Source organism: Rana temporaria, chromosome 1 (genome assembly GCF_905171775.1).
Source record: "Rana temporaria chromosome 1, aRanTem1.1, whole genome shotgun sequence".
In the NCBI taxonomy this organism is placed as follows: domain Eukaryota; kingdom Metazoa; phylum Chordata; class Amphibia; order Anura; family Ranidae; genus Rana; species Rana temporaria.
Window position 1 is genome coordinate 369,291,787 of NC_053489.1, and position 20,687 is coordinate 369,312,473.

Sequence of the window (20,687 nt, forward strand, 5' to 3'; positions counted from 1 at the left end):
AGTCATTGTGCGACCGATGCTACGCCCATGCGGTCAGGGAAAAAGAGACTGAAGGTCATCGTATCGAGTCTCTGGTGGAACGTGTGGTTCAACGAACTCTAAGAGAGAACATGCCCCACACGCAGATTCAGACCAACACTGACGGGTCTGTTTCTCCAAACTTGGAGATCCTAGAGGATCCAGGTCCTTCCCGGCCTCAAGCCTCCACTCCGGCTTTTCCTGAGGGTGACCTAGAGAGTGATGAAGAAGGCTTAGAATTTGACTTCGCGCAGGTGACGCCACTCGTCAAAGCGATTAAGGAGGCTCTCTTATGGGAGGAACAACCTGCTTCTCCAGCCAAGCAGAAAAAATATTTTAAGCGCTTGGGAAAAGAACGCCCTACGTTCCCGTTTCTGTCTGAACTGAAGGGTATCTTTGAAGAGGAATGGAGCAAGGTGGACAAGAAATCTTCCATGGCTAACAAAGCCTCAAGGCTCTATCCCTTCAAACAGGAGGAGGTCAAACATTTGGAGAATGTTCCTCTAGTAGATGCGGCAGTAACGAGACTTGCTAAACACGTCACTTTACCTATTGCTTACTCCGTCTCTTTCAAAGATGGCCTGGACAGAAGAATGGACCAGGACCTCAGAAGAATTTATGGCCTAGCGGGCACAGCGTGCAAACCGGCTCTAGCTTTAGCGGCATTATCAAAGGCCATGGAAGCCTGGACGGAAAACGTTGATTCTTTCCTCAAAGGCGTCTCTGAAGAACTAGCCAAGAACTCAGCCACGGCAGAGCTAAAACTGGCGGTCGCATTCCTGGGTGAAGCCTCCGTTGACTTAATCCGCCTGTTAGCTAGGATTATGCTTTCTTCTGTGACCGCGAAACGGGCCCTCTGGCTACGCCCCTGGGTTGCTGACCCATCATCGAAGCAGAACTGGTGCAAGATTCCCTTCGAAGGGTCAACCCTGTTTGGTAACAAGCTGGATGATGCCATCTCCAAAGCCACGGGTGGCAAGTCTGGTTTCCTTCCTCAGGACAAGTGCCAAACAGGAAGAAAAATACCCCAATTTCGGCGATACAGCCCGGATCGCGCTAGGGAAGCTCGCGCTTACAGACCTGGCGGAAACTACAGAAGGAATTGGAGCAGAGGCAGAGGTTCCTACCGCAAACCTACTCCAACTACTCAAGCGTCAACTGGACGCGACAAGGGGAAATCTTTTTGAGACAACGCCCGCCCAAGCGGATCGTGTTGGAGCTCGTCTACTCCTTTATCGGCACGTCTGAGTGGCCTCAATCAAGGACTTTTGGGTCATCAAGACCGTGACCTCAGGACACACATGGTCCTTTTCCAGTCCTCCCTGTCCAAAGTTCATCTCCACCCTTCTTCCAGGGTCACTGGAGCAGAGACAGGTCCTTCTAGACTACATTCACCTCCTGAAGATTCAAGGGGCAGTGGTACACGTCCCAAAAGACGAACAGTTTCTTGGGGTGTACTCCCCTCTCTTCTTAGTACAGAAGAAGAACAGTACCTGGCGTCCAGTCATAGACTTAACGTACTTGAACAAATTTATAACACACAAAAAGTTCAAAATGGAAACTTTATCAACCATCCAACAAGCAATACAGCCGGGCGACTGGATGATTTCTGTGGACCTAAAGGATGCCTATTTCCACGTCCCAGTAGCAGCAGAGCTGCACAAGTTCCTCAGGTTCTATGTCAACCAGGAACATCTTCAGTTCATATGTCTACCCTTCGGCCTAACAACATCCCCACGGGTCTTCACCAAAGTTCTTTTGGCACTGGTGGCTCTCATCAGGCTGAAGAAGATTCGTTTGTATCATTATCTGGACGATCTCCTGGTCCTGTCCCAAGACAAAACCCTTCTCTTGGCACAGAGGGATCAGGTCATCTCGACCTTGTCCGAATTCGGGTGGCTCCTGAACCTGGCAAAAAGCCATCTAGAGTCAACTCAGTGTCTAACCTATCTAGGGGCTCAATTCGACACGGTAAGGAAGACCATCTCTCTACCAGTAGAGAAGATTCCGGTAATTCAGGAGAGGATTTCCCGGGCCTTGAGTACTCGCCATCTAAGAGCTCATCAATGCTTGAAGATCATTGGGACAATGGTATCCACAACACCAATGGTGAAATGGGCGCTATGGAGGCTACGTCCCTTCCAATCCGGCTTTCTCAGGCAGTGGAAATCAGGGAGCATGAGTCAGCGGATCCACATTTCAACGTCAATAAGGGGCAGCCTCTTCTGGTGGCTTCAACCGAAGAATCTGCTGAATTGTCACTCCATCGCTCCAGTTTCTTGGGTCACAGTGACGACAGATGCCAGTGGCTCCGGTTGGGGGGCCCTGTGCGGCACAAGCATGGCGCAAGGCAGGTGGGACGCTCGCCTCCACAATCCAGGCTCGAACACCCTGGAGCTTCGAGCGGCCTGGTGTGCCCTACAGTCCTTTTCACAACTGCTGAAAGGAAGGTCAGTAATACTAAGGATGGACAACACCACAGCAGTATCATATGTCAAGAGACAAGGCGGGACTCGGAGCTCCTCCCTTCTCCAGGAAGTCGAGCCCATTATGAAATGGGCCCAAATGAACCTGGTCAACCTGACGGCTGTTTTCATTCCAGGCATTCAGAACTCCCAAGCGGATTTCCTGTCACGAACTCAGGTGGACGTCAACGAATGGTCTCTCCACGATCAGTCCTTCCGTTGGATCTTGTCCCTGGGAGTTAATCCCCAAGTGGATCTCTTTGCTTCCCCGAACAATGCCAAATTGTAAAAATTCTACACGAGGGGTTACTACAGCCAGGCAATCGGGACAGATGCCCTAACGGATCGGTGGTGGTTTCAGAGGGCTTACGCCTTTCCCCCGATCCCAATAATTCTGAAATTCCTGAAGAGACTTCTTGCGGAAGAAGTAGAAATTACAATGGTGGCTCCCTACTGGCCGAACAGGCCATGGTTCCCTCTTCTAGTTCAACTGAGTCTTCAGGACTCAATTCTAATACCATGCAGACCAGACCTTCTCTCCCAGGGGACGCTCCTCCATCCCTGTCCGGCTCAAATGAAACTAGCGGTCTGGTTCTTGAAAGGGAAAGGCTAGAATCCCTTGGCTGCGCCTCTCGGGTGATCTCTACCCTTATGAGCTCAAGGAAAGTAAGCACAAATAAAGTGTACGGTAGAATATGGTCTAAGATTGTGCAATTTTCTTTAACCGCGGGCAGTTCTTTCAAGAACCCAGAAATCCAAAACATCCTAAGCTTTCTTCAATCAGGGCTAGACCTTCCCCTGTCTGTAAGCTCACTAAGAGTTCAAATCTCAGCACTTTCAGCCTTTTCTGGAATTCCTTGGGCAACCCATCCACTAATCAAACAGTTTTTTCGTGGAGCCTCAAGATTGAGACCTCTGAGGAAGCCAAGATTCCCCAAATGGGATCTCCCGTTAGTACTTGACTTTTTGAATGGACTTAGTATGTCAGGGCCCTCCCCGTCCTCGTTGAAGAACTTTTCAGCCAAAGTAGCCTTTCTGGTCGCCATCACCTCGGCCAAGAGAGTGTCCGAGATCGGTTTTCTGGGTCACAAGGGGCCATTTCTCACCTTTTTTCCAGACAGAGTGGTTCTGATTCCTATGCTGGGCTCCAAACCGAAGGTCTCGTCGGTTTTCCATGAGAATCAGGAAGTAGTTCTCCCTACCTTTAAAAACCCAGATTCTGACGAGACTCACCCTCTGGATATGGGCAAGATACTCACTGAATATCTTCAAGTTACATCTACATTCAGACGTTCTGATCACCTGTTCATCCTGCATTCAGGCAAGAACAAAGGGAAAAAGGCATCTTCAAGAACAATCGCATCCTGGATCGTCCAGACGATACAACAGGCTTATTGTGCAAAGGGCTTGGCTCCTCCGCAGGCGGTAACAGCTCACTCCACGAGAGGGATGGCAGCTTCCTGGGCAGCAGCCCGTCATGTGGCGCCAGACGTCATTTGTAGAGCGGCCTCTTGGTCTTCTATAAACACCTTTATGTCCCATTACTGTGTTGAACCTGCAGCACTGTCTTCTGTGAATTTTGGTTTATCAGTCTTGTCGGCTGACGGGACAAATTAAATATATTTCTGTTCAGCATACCCACCCGTGTGTTTGGCTAGTTATTTCCCACACGTAGGCTGCCATGGAGTCAGTCAGGAAAAAGGAAAATTTATTATCATACTTACCGTAATTTTCCTTTCCTGATGGACTCCATGGCAGACGGAGTTCCCACCCTGAAATTATGGAGTCGGGATAGTTACGGAACACTGAGACTATTGGTGAGTTAACTTTTATGGGTATGGGGTCCTATCACATTGGAGAGGAGGCGGGATTAACCCACACGTAGGCTGCCATGGAGTCCATCAGGAAAGGAAAATTACGGTAAGTATGATAATAAATTTTCCTTTTTTTGTGCCAGCTGCTATATTTATTATCTAGCACTCACTTTACCTTGACTTTTACATGAAAAAATAACTGTTTTAGATTTACTCAAATTATTTACATAACATGTACATGGCAGGATTCAGGTGGTTTTCAGAATAACTATAAGACCACTTTTACATTGAGGCGGTTTTCACTAGAAATAGCCTCTAAATAACTCCTGAAATCCGCCTCCTATTAATTTCAGTGTGTCTTTTCACACTGGGGCAGTGCGCTTTCGGGACGTTAGGAAAAGTCCTGCAAGCAGCATCTTTGGGGCGGTTTGGGAGCTCTGTATACAGCGCTCCTAAAACGCCCTGCCCATTGAAATTAATGGGCAGTGCCTGACAAGCGCTGCAACACAGGCGTTTTAAACCCCTTATTTGGGGTTAAAAACGCCCCGCTAGCAGCCAAAAAGCGCTGCTTATACAGCGCTAAAGCACCACTAAAACAAGCGGTGCTTTAGCGCTAATGTGACCCCAATGTGAAAGGGGTCTAAGATTTTTGGCAATGTTTTTGACTGGGGAGGAACCCAAAACCAGCTCTAGAGAAAACTGTGGAGTGACTGTTTTGCGGGTAGAGTAAGTTTAACCTTTTTGTTCTGGTAATCATTGCCTACAGTACAGAAAGTGATAAGAAATTCAAAATATTAGTTGTTTGGTAGGTATAGGAAAATCTTCCAATGGGTAAGTGGTTTGAGTGGCAACTATCCAAGAATGGAATTTCCCTCACTTAGATGGATTTCTTCTCAATTTCAATTAAATCTACAGGAGAAGAAGAAAAGGCAGACCTTTCCAAAAGCAGCAAAAAAAAAAAAAAAAAAACAAAAAAAAAACCTGACAGGGTTTTCACCCTTCTACAAAAAATATGGCAATATATACGGTACACTTGAATTTAGATTTACATGTCTTGGAGACTCTCACACATATCAAAGTTATTATGGAGTATTTTGGGGATACAAGCTCTTCGGACTGTGTACAGTTTTAACCATGGTCCTTGAAGCTACACTCAATATTAAGTGCAATGTAGTCACTTCTCATTCGTCTTTGTACCAGAGTCCTGGTTTCTGAAGTTCCAAGGATGGGAGATATAAAACCACACTGCAGAGAGAAGTGTGTGTGTGTGTTGGGGGGGGGGGGGGGGTATGAAAACAGCACAGTAGGTGGTTCTTAAAGGGGAATTATTAGTATTTTTGCTTTTGAAAATAAAGATCTGCCCTTAGGTCAGGCAGTACCGACACAGTGAAGCCAGGGCTACCTGAAAAAAGCTATAGAGGGGTGTTTCAAAGTGATTGGCCAACTCGCATGGAGCTGGCTGAGGAGTTTGATCTCCTCTGCAGGAAGTTATCTGCCTTTTTGCCAAAAGCTGCATTAAACACAGCAATACAAGCTACCGCAGGGGGCTCATCCTGTAGGTACTGAGTGCTGCATTATATTCATTTTTTGTCTGTAGAAGGTTCAGCTTTAAATAGCAAAGACGCTACAAAATAATTTTACTATGCAAAATATTCCTCTAATTTTCATTCATTCTCAATTTCATGCAATGATGCAACCATATCTCAAACCCCCTATTATTTATTAATAGAATGCATCGTATAATATTTTGCAGTAGTAAGTATGCAGCTATATATGAAAACACTTACTCTGCCAATTTCTCGAAGTTTTGTTAACATTACAACAATTGTGGAGTTATTTTCCCAAAGCATCCTCCAGAAATCTTCTGTGGTTTCTGCAAGAGGTCCTTGTGTTGCAATATAGGCTTTTTGTTGTCTAGAAAATGCAAAGTTACATATAATTGTTAACACACAAATATCACACAGTTTTTTTATTTTTTACACTAAAATATGCCATACCTATATCCATCTATAAAGCTGGAATTAATATAATCTGAACCTTCCACTCCTCTGATTGGCTGCAGGCAAACTCTTGTGGTCTCATATGGCATGATATTAACAAGGCGGTTCTTAAATTTGTTGCATGGAAGATTGGCACTGATGAATCTTGAAGTGTGAGCTTTTGAATTGGCAAGGCGCTAAAATACAGAGAATAATTTTTACTTAATTTTGCCTTATAAAACAATGAACACTTATGTAACAATACGCACACACACATGCATACTAAGGGCCAGATTCACAGACATTTGCGTTACGCAGCGGCGGCGTAACGTATCCCATTTACGTTACACCGCCGCAAGTTTACAGCGTAAGTGCCTGATTCACAAAGCTCTTACCTGTAAACTTGCGTGTAACGTAAATGCGCTCGGCGCAAGCCCGCCTAATTCAAATGGGGCGGGCACCATTTAAATTAGGCGCGTACCTGCGCAGAACGTACTGCGCATGCTCCGTCGGGAAAATTCCCTGACGTGCATTGCGCTAAATGACGTCGCAAGGACGTCATTGGTTTCAACGTTAACGTAAATGGCGTCCAGCGCCATTCACGGACGACTTACGCAAACAACATGATTTTTCAAATTTCGACGCGGGAACGACGGACATACTTAACATTGGTTAGTCCACCTAGAGGGCATCCCTAGTTTTACACGGCGTATCTCGACGGAAACAACGTAAAGTTAGAGCGACGGGTAAAGCGTACGTTCGTGAATCGCCGTAACTAGTCATTTGCATATTCTAGCGGCCGGCCTAGAATTGCATCCTAAGATCTGACAGTGTAAGTTAATTACACCTGTTGGATCTTAGGACTATCTATGCGGAACTGATTCTATGAATCAGCCGCATAGATACGACAAGCGTATCTCAGAGATACGACGGCGTATCTCTTCTGTGAATCTGGCCCTAAATTTCCTATTATTTCAGCACTGCATTTTTGTAAACAGTAAAAAAAAAAAAAATACTTCTCATTTGTTTCTATTTTTAATTGCTTCATTACATATCCGTCTTCAAAAAATAAAACAAAATGGTGCCAATGAAATCCTAAATAAGATTGGGACCTTGTGGTCCAGTAACCACTTGCCTACTGGGCACTTTCACCCCCCACTAGCCAGGCCAATTTTCAGCTTTCAGTGCTGTCACACTTTGAATGATAATTGCGTGGTCATGTAACACTGTACCCAAAAGATATTTTTATAGGGCTGTTACTGATTAAAATTTTTGTGTTCGAATAATCTTTTTTTTTTTTTAATCGATTAATCAACTAATTTCGATTAATTATAACGCACATACAGATCCAACTACTTTTAGCTGATCTCCTTGCATTGCAACTCTGCATTAGTCAGTGGTGAATGTGGTATACACTATATACAATCACCCGACACTAGTTAGTTTCCACAATCCATGACTTAACTTCACAGTTCACACAAATACGTTTTAAATTCAAAATGTAGCACTGACATAAGTAATTTTTTCTTATTAAACTTTAACAAAAACGTAGAAAGTTAGTTTAACTTTAATTATAAAACGTATCTAGTATATTGAATGTCAGTCACTTTATAGTAGGCAAGTAGGCATCACTTTAGCCAGTCACGCAGACATACCAGAGTATTTACATTTTATGGAAGCAGACATGATCGCATTTTATTGACAATATACCCTGAAGAACTGAACAGTCTTTCGCACGGAACAGATGTTGCCGATACACAAAGAATTCTCTGCACAAACCTGCTTAGGACAGGAAAACAATGCTTATTTTTGCCCCCTTCCCCTGATGGAGCCTGATGCATCCTCCTGATCAACAGATGCAAAGGTACCTCAATCCAATGGGTGCAGTTTGCTCGTATCCAGCAGGGTAGGCCTCACTGTCCAGGCTGTCCGGTGACGTCAAGAATTTTGATCGATCAAAAGAATTTTGATTGATTTAAAAAAATTTAAGATTAATCAAGGAATTAATCTTTAATTTCCCCAGCCCAACATTTTTATAATTTTTTCAAGACAGATCGAGCTTTCTTTTGGTGGTATTTAATCACCACTTTGTTTTAGATTTTTTTGCTAAACAAATAAAAAAAGGGCAAAAAAATAAAAGTTTTTCTTAGTTTCTGTTATACCATTTTGTAAATAAGTAATTTTTCTCCTTCACTAATGTGTGCTGATGAGACTACACTGATGGGCACTGATGAGGAGGCACTAATATGCAGCACTGATCGGCAGCAATGATGGGCAGCACTGATAGATGGCACTGCTAGTTGGGTACTGACAGGCATTATGGATGGGCACTAACAGGCAGCACTGGTGGGCACTGTTGGGGTTGCACTGATTACCAGGATCACTGGCTGCCACTCACCCAACTAATAAAATCCACAACTCTGCCCCAGCTACATCACCAACCTAATCATTCTCTTTTATTCCTCCCAAGACCTCCTGCTCTCTAGATCCCTTGTCACCTCCACCCACACTCGCCTCCAGGACTTCTCCTAAGCCGCTCCTATCCTATGGAATTCTCTACTCTCTATTATCTTTCTGACTTTCTCCTACTCTGTCCACTTTTAGGCAATCCCTGAAAACCTTTCTCTTCAGAGAAGCCTATCTCGCCTCCACCTAACAACTGTACTTTTACTTTCTCCATCAAGTCATCCCCCACAGTTATTACCTTTTGTATCACTTGACCCTCCTTTTTAGATTGTAAGCTCTAACGAGCAGGGCCCTCTAATTCCTCCTATATTGAATTGTATTGTAACTCTATAACCCTCCCTTACTCTATCCAAATTGAAAAAAAAAGTTTTTGCCTATAGTTTAAGTCAGTGGTGCCCAACCTTTTAAAGAGCAAGGGCAACTGAAGCGACTTGGTAACCAGTGCGGGTCCAAAATGAGTGGAATGGACAGATAAAGGGTCTGTGTCCATGCTGCATATGCTGAAAGGACACAGCCCATGCTACTCTATGGGCTCTCCAATTTAATTCCACCCAGACGGAAGGGGACAGATCCCCTTCTGTTTTTTTTATTTTATTTTTATGGGATGGGATTGGAGGTAAGCAAGGTAAATGGACATAGAGGTGAATAGAGGGGTCTGATTGGGTCCTAAGGCTGCTTTCACACTGATGCACCACATGCACTTGTGGCGTTCTTGCAGGTTAGCTGCACTTTGCCATAGACTTTTATTATATCCTGCAGGTGTGGTACAATTTTAGAAAACGCACTAAACCCACAGGTAATAACAGAAGTCTATGGCTCAGTGCGGGCAACCTGCATGTGCAGTGTTCTGCACCTGCGGATTAGTTTGAAAGCTGCCTAGTACCCACTGCAAAACAGATATGCCCATATATACATTGTAGAAATAACAGACGGTAATCCGCGCTGATGGTGTGAAAAAAGCTGCTGCCTACCTATGGAGTCCATGTGAGGAGACTGGGGAAGATAAGTGGATGATAAAGGGGGTTGGCGCTGCTGGTGACCGAGGTGTCACAGAAAACAGGAGATGTGTGTTTTGGAGACAATAAATGTCTGTGTTGGGTACCCGTGTTGGGATAGAGTCCAATATTTGTAGACTCCCCCTGCACCCTTGCTAAGGAAGTCCGGGTGCAACAATAGAGAAAAAGGTACCCTATTTGATTATAGAGGGTTATGACACTGTGTGCTTAGGAAGATATACTTTATAGTGGGCCTTCAGCCTCCACTGGTTTCCAGACCCAAAGTATATCACTAAGCCAGAAAAAAAAACGTAAATAGTTAAATTAATGAAAAAAATTGATGACAGGATCCTGTGCAGGACAGCAGCCTCGCTGTATCTGCCAGTATGCTAGACTGTTAAACTAAAATCACCTGGTAAGCGCAGAGTAGGCTATATACTACCTTCCCTGATAAATGAGGGCAACCTCTATGTGATAGGCCAATGTACCTGAACGTGGACTGGACAGGTTGAGCCTATATCACAGATAGCCTGAATGTGCAATGAAGAAAATAGATTGCTGTGGTAACCTAATTGATATATGACAGTTGCTAAACTGGGTGTGGATACATCAAACAGCAAAATGAACAAGCATAAATGAAATAAATCAACGCCAGAAAATGATGCCAAAAAAGAGATGAAGACCAGTCTCAATGTGGAGGTGCACACCCCCTTATTTAGGCCAATAGCCACAGTGTGGACACTCCAAGTCCCATTAATCCGTGAACCTCTAGGATTCAAGCAGAACAAATAAGGTCACAATAATAAACACAAATGAGTTCCCAGGGACGCCTGTATTGGTGACTTAGTGCTGATTATGTTGATCCAATGGCAGGGTGACTTTGGTGCTCCCCCTCATAGGTCCCCACTTACCAAATGTAGGCACCCCAGCCGGGGTAACGGGCGGTTGGCAGTGGTACCTAGTTCTGTCGTGGTGTCCAAAGGTCCTCTGTTGGATCCCAGCTGATGTCCGTGGTCCTGGTAGTTTTCTTTAGAGTGCAGTCAGCGGATGCAGTGTGTCACTCGGTGAAAGAAAATGAAGTACACATAGTGTAATGTGTTTTTAAAATCCGGTTGCCAGATAAGATTTATTTAAAAAAAAAATGCTGGTTGCATAAACAATTTAATACATGCAGCAGCTGGTAGCCCCACAGATAGGGAACCTCCAAATGATTTAAATGGCAAAAATATTATGAACCATTTAACAAAAAAATAAAAATAGAATACATAAAAACAGAGATAGGCCTGTTATCCCAGGCGGGTTGGTGCGGCTGACAGTGCCGTAGGTCTCCGTGTGTCCTGATTAGCCTCCAAGCTGGCGGGGACGTGGCCGTTCAAACAAACGAGCGTGCATGCTCACGTGGTAAGGTCAACTGACGCGTTTCGTCATTGGACGTGATACACCCCCGATTCTCACCCCCACTGCAAACCGGACCTCCGCAACCACCATCATTAGCAAGCATATCTCCTCTGCCGCTCCCGCTGCAGGTGAAGTTGGGGCTGCTAAACATATGTTTACCAATCCTCCCCCTCTACAATGGATATAGGCAGCGATCACTGCTATATCCACCGACAGCTGATCATTATAACTGCGAGTGTTACAATGTTTCAGACTGTCATTTTATGAATGAATGGAATCTCTATACAGATTATATGCAATTGTGTAAAGTGCTACAGAGAAAGGGACTATCTTCAGTCCCTTTCTCTGTTCCAAAAAAAGAGATATTGGGTCTGTTTAGACCTCTGATATCTCTCTAAAGACCCCCCCAAAAAAAAAACAAAAAAAAAACATAGTAAGACCCCCCAGGTCTGCCCGCACTCAGCCCTCCATGGTGACGCTCCCCTGAACTCATCCCTCCACAGTGACACCCCCCCGCACTCACCCCTCCACGGCTTCCTTAGCTTCTCCTCCCGGCCAAACCAATCCATCCTGGTGGCCAGGAGGAGAATCCGGAAGACAATAGCGAATATTAATTCGCTATTGTCACAAGTTTGATGGGTTAGGGTTGCAATGCTCTGCGCCCTGAGCCCAACCTTTTTTAAGCCAATTGGAGCCTCAGGCTGTAATCATGTGGCTTGAAACAAAAAAAAATCATAAAAATGTATGAGTCCTACACCCTGTAGGATGGCGGCGCCCCAGCGCCCCTAATGGACCAGCCGCTTACCAAGACCCCTTTCACATGGGAACTCTGTCAAGCTCAGGGGGGGGATCTGTCTGCTGATCTTCACTGAGCAGGCAGATGACAGATCCGTGCACGCTCCGCTGATGCAGAGCAGACACAGCCCGCTGTTCTCTATGGGGCGGTCGGATGAAACCGCCTGTCCATTTCCATCTGATACCATCCAATCTGCTAGATGGATGGGGAATTTTTAGTGGACTGGACTGGATTGGATGCAGGCATGTGTAAACACACACATGTCCATTTACATCAGCCTCTATAGAGAACAATGGGTGGGCCCATCTGAAAAACGGACAGGAAGACCTGATCGATCTGCTTGTGTGAAAGGGGCCTAAGGCCTTGTTGACACAGGGCATACACAACGTACATTTACAGGGATGCACAGGTGTTCCGTGCATCTCTGTGCAGGCAGTCCCACTGATGTAATTTGGGATGTAGCAACTGCACAAACAGAGCCGTTGCTCCAAAATTTACATCCATGTAGGTCCGCATGCATGTCCCTGAGTCATGTACCCACACGGATGTCAGATTGGGAAAAGAAGCTATGCCTGTGCAGCCGTGGCATCCCAATTGACATAAATGGGACTGCCTGTACAGGGATGCACAGGTGTTTCATGCATGGGGTAAACATGGCCCCCCATGGGCATACACTTTAGTATGTCACATGTGAACGATGCTTTTGTAACAATTTAGCAGGACTTTTGTAAGTTATTTTATGTCCACTATTAAAGCGGTAGTTCACCCCCCCCCCGACACATTTTACCATCGAGACAGGCATTGTAGCGCGAGCTACAGTATGCCTGTCCCGATTTTTTTAACCCCGGACTCACCTTGTAATCGGACATCGTAGATTTCGGCTCCCGCGGGGAATGGGCGTGCCTATGGAGAGGGAGGATGATTGACGGCCGGCCCTGGCACGTCACTCTCCCCGAAGACAGCCGGAGTAGGTCTCGGCTCTTCACGGCGCCTGCGCACAGGCTATGCGCACGCGTCGTGAAGACCAAGCCTATTTCGGCTATTTCCGGAGAAGCGTGACGCGCCAGAGCCGGCCGTCAATCATCCTCCGTCTCCATAGGCACGCCCATTCCCCGGTATCTTCGATGGACGACTACAAGGTGAGTACGGGGGTAAAAAATTCGGGACAGGCATACTGTAGCTCGCGCTACAATGCCTGATTTTAAGGTAAAAGAAAAAAAAATATTTTTTTTTTCGTCGATAGGGTGAACCCCCGCTTTAATGACTTTAGTGTACTTTTTAGCGAAAATATTGTTTTGATAAACATTTGCGCAAATATCGTGGTGCCTTAAAAATCAGTAGCGGGGCGTGGCCTGGACATGGCTGAGTGAAGCTGCTTTTTCCTCGAGCTCCCGGCCTTATCCTCACCTATACCGGCTAAAACAGGAGAAAAGTCGGCATGCAATCAGCTTAGAAGCGCAACTCTAAAGCAAACACCCGGGTGACCAGATCCAACACACCGGCACCGGTATTTTAAGCTACAGACACAGACCTCCCCGGGAGCCAGAGCGACGGCACCACGAGGCGCAGCACAAGCAACCCTGGCCGAAGTTTGGGAGAGCTGTGAGTGGATTCTGTCCCCTGCTGACCCAGATCTGCCACCCGGGCCTGCGGTGATCCCGAGGCCTCCGGACCTACACATGGATTCCCCATCCTCCTCCCCGGCGGAGCAAGAGATTCGGGCCTTGTTGCAGGCCCTACCCACGCGGCCCGACATTGAGGCCCTGATATTGAAATTGGAGGAGACTCACCACCGTGATTTCCAGGAGGTGAGGGCGAAGGCGTCCTCCCTGACAGAAAGGGTGACATTTGGCGAAGTGTCATTTTCGGCCCTGGAGAAACGGGTGTCGGGCCTGGAGCGGGCGAGGGACCAACATAGGGATGCGGCGATCGCACTGCAGCTCCACCTGGAGGACGTGGAGGACCGGAGCCGCCGCAACAACCTGCGGCTCTGGGGAATACCAGAGACGGTCGGTGCAGAAGACCTGGAGGGGAAGCTTCAGGAGGTGTTCCGGGAGGTCCTGGAGGAGCCGATGGCAGTGGTGGAGATAGACAGGGCGCATCGTATCATGGGCCCCAGAGTGGAAGACCAGGATAGGCCCCGCGATGTCCTGTGCAGGCTATTGAGATAGAAAGACCGCATTGTCCGGGGGGCATGGGAGCGTGGCGTGGTGACGGTAGATGGAGCCCCCATCACGATGCTTGCCAGGCAACTTGGCTTCACATACAGATGGGGCTATCCACTCGCTGTTACGTTCCGGAAGGAAGGCTCGGCCTACACAGTACAGTCTCCCGCGGACTTGCCTGGACTGTTCCGGTTTCTGGGAGCGGAGCCGGTGCCGATCCCGGACTGGCTGCAGATCCTGCCACGCGCGCCTGGAAGATCGGGGCCCTCCAGCTACAGAGTGGCGGCACAACCTCGCCAGAGACGCCAGGGCAGACGACGCCAGCGGGCACCATCTGGAGACGTTCTTGCATGGGTAACGTGAGTAGGCCTTGAGCCGCGGCCCGCCGTACACTCTCCATCTGTGTGCCCCTGTACATAGAACACACTACCCCTGCCAGGTTTAGGAGTCGTTTGGATTCCCCTCACCTATAGGCTGGCTGCCTTGCCCGTTGAGCCATTTGGTTATATCGCCCCTACTCTATCTTTATTTCCTTTTTTGACTTTTGGCACCCTCCCAACACAGTGACCCTGGGTAGCAGGGAGCGCCCGCAGACACTGATTATGCTGGACATGCCCCCCATTAGAAGCCAGCATTCTATGCGAGTGAGAGGGAGGGGGGTGGAGGTTGGCAACTATCCCCTCTTGAAGAGCCTTGGGAGGCCCATGCGGTGGCGAGCCTTCCCCCCTTTTTTTTTGGCGCTCCCTGGCGAATTGCAAAACTCTTGCGCTGCGGGGGTGCACCGGACTGGGCCTGTGCTTGATGGTGACCCCCCGCCTCGGCGCCCTGTTTTTGGTCACATTGGAACCCATTCTCCCCTGCCCCCGCTGGTTGGCGGCCGTTTTGGGTCGCCTGCGGCGTTGGTGGGGGGGGCGGGTTTCTCCCGCCCGATGACCGGGGAGGCGAAGCACTGTGACAATCTGGACGCAGAGACCTGGTTTTTGGGTCGGGGGGGGGGGAGGATTGGCTGTGGAGGGAAGTGGAGTGGGCATCGAACAGGGCAGTACTCGGTGGCAGGATACATGGATGCTGGGCAGTGGACACGGGAGACATGGTGGGGAGGGTGCTCATTGGATGTTCTTTGATGCAGGGATGTGTATACAGTTTTCTGATTGTGGGGCATGCGGGGGGGGGGGGTGGATGGTGCGGCTGCCCATTTAAATGGTCTCACTTTCTAAGCATGTCATTAATGCTACGATGTTTAGCAGTGGTTTCTCTTCTAGCGGGGAGGAGCTTTTCTAGCACTCCACGCTGGGAGACATGTTGCAATAACCTACTGGTTTTGAGATGATAAGTGCCATGTGATTCTATACGTGGATGTTTCTTTTGTCTTCTCCTTAAATGTCGCCTTCTTGTAAATGTTATGCTTACCTGTGTATGTGTATGATATTTTGATTGCAATGTAGACTTCAACCCCAACAACATCAGCATGCTGGGGGGGGGGGGGGACCCGGGAGCTCGCTTTGCTGGTCCTGTCTACCCACCTGCCCACTTAGGCCTGCGCTTAGTTCCCAGTGTTTCACTGGTGAGTGCTTTTAGCTGTTTGAGCTACATTAGTTTTTCTCCTTCGGCCACACACTCTTGTGTTGGCCTCCTAATCTATGCATCTCACTGTATACCCCGCTCTTACCCCCTCTGGTTTCTCCATTTACCCAGTCACACGCATTCGCGTGGACTGACACCCCCCCCCCCCCTGACCCTCTCCTTCCCATCTGTGCTAAGGGGCTCGCGATCATGGACAGGCTAACTCGCGATCATGGACAGGCTAACCGTAGTATCCCTAAACGCTAAGGGATTGAACATCTGGGGGCGGATGTGATTATGATCCAAGAAACATTTTAGAGACCAAAATTTACCCTTGCTGAAAAATAGACACTATCCCACGGTGTATCACTCCAATTATACGAAAGCAAAGTTGCGGGGGGTTTCTATACTTCTCTCGGCCAGGGTCCCTTGGTCCCACGGAGACGTTAAATTGGACGACGAAGGGCGCTACCTTTTTCTGAAAGGCAGAATCGGTCAAACGCAGGTTACCCTAGCGAATTTCTATGCCCCGAATGATCATCAGGACACATTCCTGACCAGGCATTTGAATAAATTGTCACGTTTTACAGAGGGCCAATTGATTATAGGGGGAGATCTTAACACACCCCTGATCCCGACGGAGGACACGTCGACGGGGACCTCCTCTATTTCCAGAGATTCTCAAAAACGCATACATGCGGCGTTACACTCAGCCCAATTGATGGACACCTGGCGTCTTTTCCACCCTGGAGAGAGGGATTATACCTTCTACTCAAAGCCCCATGGGTCCTACTCGCGGATAGACTACTTATTAGTAGTCTATCCGCGGATCCATCACTTGGTCTGACCACGCCCCGATTACACTGGTCTATGCCTTAGCAGAAGCCCAATCCTCCCAGAGGCAGACTTGGCGACTAAATGAGAGCCTGTTGAAGGACTGTGACACCATGTCTGAAGTAGTCAGGGAAATAGGACATTATTTTGACTCCAGCGCTGCTCAGTATAGTGACGCAGGGGTGGTGTGGGAGGCTCACAAGGCGGTTGTGCGGGGATTTCTCATTAAACATGGATCCAGGTTGAAGAAACTGAGGACGGAACAGCTCAATGCACTGCTTGCTAAGCTACAACTACTAGAGACCCAACACAAACAGGCCCCGACACCCCAAGTGGGTTCGGACCTGGATATCATCCGTAAGCAGATTACGGACTTGTTACACTATAAGGCGAAGGCAGCGATGCAAATATGTAGACGAAAGTGTTTACGAATCGGGCAATAAATGCGGGAGGATGCTGGCTCAAGGGATCCGCACGCAAAACATGGCGTCGTATATCCCACACATAGTTACGCGGGAGGGGAAAAAGGTCTCAGTCCCGCATCAGATCTCACAGGAGTTTAAAACCTTCTACTCCCATCTCTACAACCTTCCCTCCCCGCATGCGGACCTCGACCCAGACCTGACATCTACATACCTAGACACCTCCTGCATGCCAACATTGACGACAGACATGAGAGAGACACTGGAGGAGCCAAATACGCTGTCATTGATCCAGGCAGCACTGAAATCCTCTAAACCGGGCAAGGCTCCTGGCCCAGATGGCCTCACCACTGCGTACTAAAAATCCCTACTTCCGACTCTGGGAAACCGATTAGTGGACCTGTTTAATACTGTGGGCTCGGAGGGCACATTTCATATAGACACCCTACAGGCGCAAATAGCGGTAATTCATAAAGACGGTAAGGACCCCAGCCAGTGCGGCAGCTACCGCCCCATCTCTTTGCTAAACACTGACATAAAATTATTTACGAAAGTAATTGCCACCAGATTTCAGCGGTATCTCCCTGGCCTTATAAATCTGGACCAAGTGGGCTTTGTCCCAACCAGAGAGGCCAGGGATAACGCGACCAAGGTACTGAACCTGCTGCATGTTGCCAACAAGACAAAAGTTCCCTGTGTTTTCGTAGGAACGGACGCCAAAAAGGTGAGCTGGGTGAGCTGGCCATTCATGTTTTCCACCTTGAAACATGTAGGGGTGGGGTGGAGGATGATTCGCTGGATAACAGCGGCGTATACGAACCCAACGGCCAGGGTGAGAGCGAATAGTACGCTGTCAGACCCATTCCCGATTACCAACGGGACCAGACAGGGTTGTCCACTGTCACCCCTCCTGTTCGCTCTGACCCTGGAACCCTTCCTGCAACACGTACGGCAGAATCCAAACATCACCGGGATAACGGTAGGGGAAGGTCACTATAAAATCTCGGCCTACGCCGACGATATGCTGTTCTCCCTGACCAACCCATCTGTGTCCCTTCCAAATTTGATGCGGGAATTTGATGCGTACGGCAGGCTAGCCAACTTAAAAATTAATTTGACAAAATCCGAGGCGATGGGAGTGGGGATCCCCCAACAGCAACTAAAGCGACTTAAACAGGACTTTAAACTGAAATGGACGGACGTGGCATTGACGTACCTGGGTACGTGCATCCCACCGAGACTTTCTGACATCTACAAACTTAATTTCCCCCCTCTGCTTAAGACAGTCCAACAGTTACTAAATGGCTGGACCACGGGACTACATTCGTGGTTTGGGAGGAACAGTATTTTAAAGATGACCATCCTACCGAAATGTATATACTTACTGCAGGCTCTCCCCATCCATATCCCGACGACGTACTTCAAGCAAACGCAGGCAGCATTTGGGATGTTTCTCTGGGCGGGGAGGCGCCCTCGGGTACATAGAGCAGTGCTTTCCCTGCCCAAGCTGAATGGGGGACTGGCTATGCCAAACATTAGAACGTATAATCGGGCGGCGCAGCTGAATCGACTCATAGACTGGTGCCGCCACGATCTACTTAAACTCTGGCCACGGCTGGAACAGGCGCAGAGCGAGGTCCTTTTGAAGCGTGCCCCGTGGTGCCATTCCCCACAACCAAAAGATGTACACCACCACCCGATTATAGGGAACACCATTAAGGTCTGTTCCAGACTGTTGGTGCAAGACCGCCTTGCGTCAGAGGCCTCACCACTGCGTCCAGTCTTGGGCAGTCCGGGCTTTGTACCTGGACTTGAGGATGCACGATTCGTCACTTTGAGCGGGTCGGGACATTTTCAGGCCTCACACTTCAGCGAATCGGGCCGGTGGAAGACACCAGCTCAGTTGATGGACCACTCGGGAATTTACCGGCTGGACATTCTGAGAGCCTGTCAGCTGTGCCTGTCAGCTGTGCCATAACCATCACGCCCCCTCCCGCTGGCCAACTCCTTACGTCTCTGGAGGAGATGTGCCTGGAGACGGGAGCGCTACCTCATGCGCTCCCACTGCTTCACGCTCTGCTAGTTGAGCCACCAGAGGGGTACCAGCTCCCGAGCCTCGGTGAATGGGAACGCGACCTGGGATACCAATTCACAACTAACAGGAGACACCATATCCTCACAAGTCGTCGATTTGTGCCAGGGTCCAAGGGGGTAATCCACAAAGATCCGGCGTAACTTAATTTTTCCCATTTAAGTTACACTGCCTTAAAATTTCTACCCAAGTGCCCGATCCACAAAGCACTTACCTAGAAATTTTTGGCTGTGTAACTTAAATTCCGCCGGCGCAAGGCGTTCCTATTTTCATGGGGGCGATTCCCATTTAAATTAGGCGCGCTCCCGCGCCGGCCGTACTGCGCATGCTCTTGACGTCATTTTCCCGACGTGCATAGCGCGAAATTACGTTACGCCGAGCTTTGTGGATTGCGACGGGTCAATAAAGTTGCGTCGGGAAAAAAAAAAGATACGGCGCAAAAAAAAAAAATCAAAACAAAAAAAAAATCGCGTCGCTGGACAGAAGGGTCTGCTTTTACATGGTGTAAACAGTTTACACTTTGTAAAAGCCGTCCGAATGAATCCCCCGCATGCGTCATAATGATTCGACGCATGCGTGGAATTCCTTATATGACAGCGTCGCGCACGTCGCCGCCTCATCATCGCGGCGACGGCGCGACACGTCATTGCGATGGGATTTCGGCGCGGATTTCGATCCGATGGTGAGTACACTCCATCGGATCAAAATCTGCGGAAATCCTCGAGAGGATTTATCCGTGGATACGGTCCGGCGGACCGTATCCGCGGATCAATCCTCTCGTGTGTACTCGGCATTACACATGCCGGATCTTCTGCCTAACTATGGAAAACTGATTCTGTGGATCAGTTCCATAGTTAGAAACAGGGATACGACAGTGTAACAGTAGTTACGCCGGCGTATCCCTTTTGAGGATCTGGCCCCAAGAGACCAATTATAAACTGCTGACGAGGTGGTACAAAACCCCGGCCGTACTGAATAAACTGTTTCCAGATGTGTCAGACCTCTGTTGGAGATGCCAGCTGGAAAAGGGCACTCTGATGCACATTTTCTGGTCCTGCCCACGCATTAGGCCATACTGGGGGGAGGTTAGGAGAATTACCCAAAAATTTAGGGATCGCACGGTACCTGATGACCCAGCTTATTTCCTTCTTCACGCGACGGACACCCCTGCGCGGATCTATAAAAAGTTCATTGTTCGACACTTACTGGACGCGGCTAAAAGCCTGCGTACCACTATGTTGAAGTCCCCGCACCCTCCGACAATAGCCATGTGGCTGAAGAAGGTAGACGAGATTGGCTGGCTGGAGGATCTAGTCTTGTCAAAACAGGATAGAAACGAGCTATACTCCCAGACATGGCAGATGTGGACAATGTTCACATACTCAGAAGAGGGCCAGGCCCTCAGGGGTGAACAATTGATTCCCCAGTTGGATTGAATCACCTACACTCGCCCCCGGGGCCCTCTTGATTTGATGGCTGAGGCCGTCAAGGGGAAAGGACTACCAGCCGGTAATGGATGTCCATGATCGCAAGCTCCCCCCCCACCTCCCTTCCCCTTACTCTCTTCCCTCCTTGGTCTTTAATTACCCCCCTATTCTGTACTTGCTGGTCTGTTCACCTGAGCAGTTCCCGCAATCTTTCTCTCGTCTTCTTAACTCGTTTCGCTCTTAGAAAACGGAA

The 20,687-nt window shown here is 48.3% G+C and overlaps 1 protein-coding gene across 18 annotated transcripts in view; it reads right to left on the bottom strand.

Moving 5' to 3' along the window:
• PTPRS (protein tyrosine phosphatase receptor type S) overlaps positions 1-20,687 on the bottom strand; it is a 565,376-nt gene that overhangs the window by 58,605 nt on the left and 486,084 nt on the right. For all 18 annotated transcript variants that reach the window (XM_040322493.1, XM_040322436.1, XM_040322492.1 and 15 more), the window contains 2 exons: positions 6,295-6,473; positions 6,085-6,211 (listed from right to left, as the gene is read on the bottom strand). In XM_040322493.1, the coding sequence (XP_040178427.1) occupies positions 6,085-6,211; positions 6,295-6,473 (306 nt within the window). The remainder of the gene's footprint in view (positions 1-6,084; positions 6,212-6,294; positions 6,474-20,687) is intronic.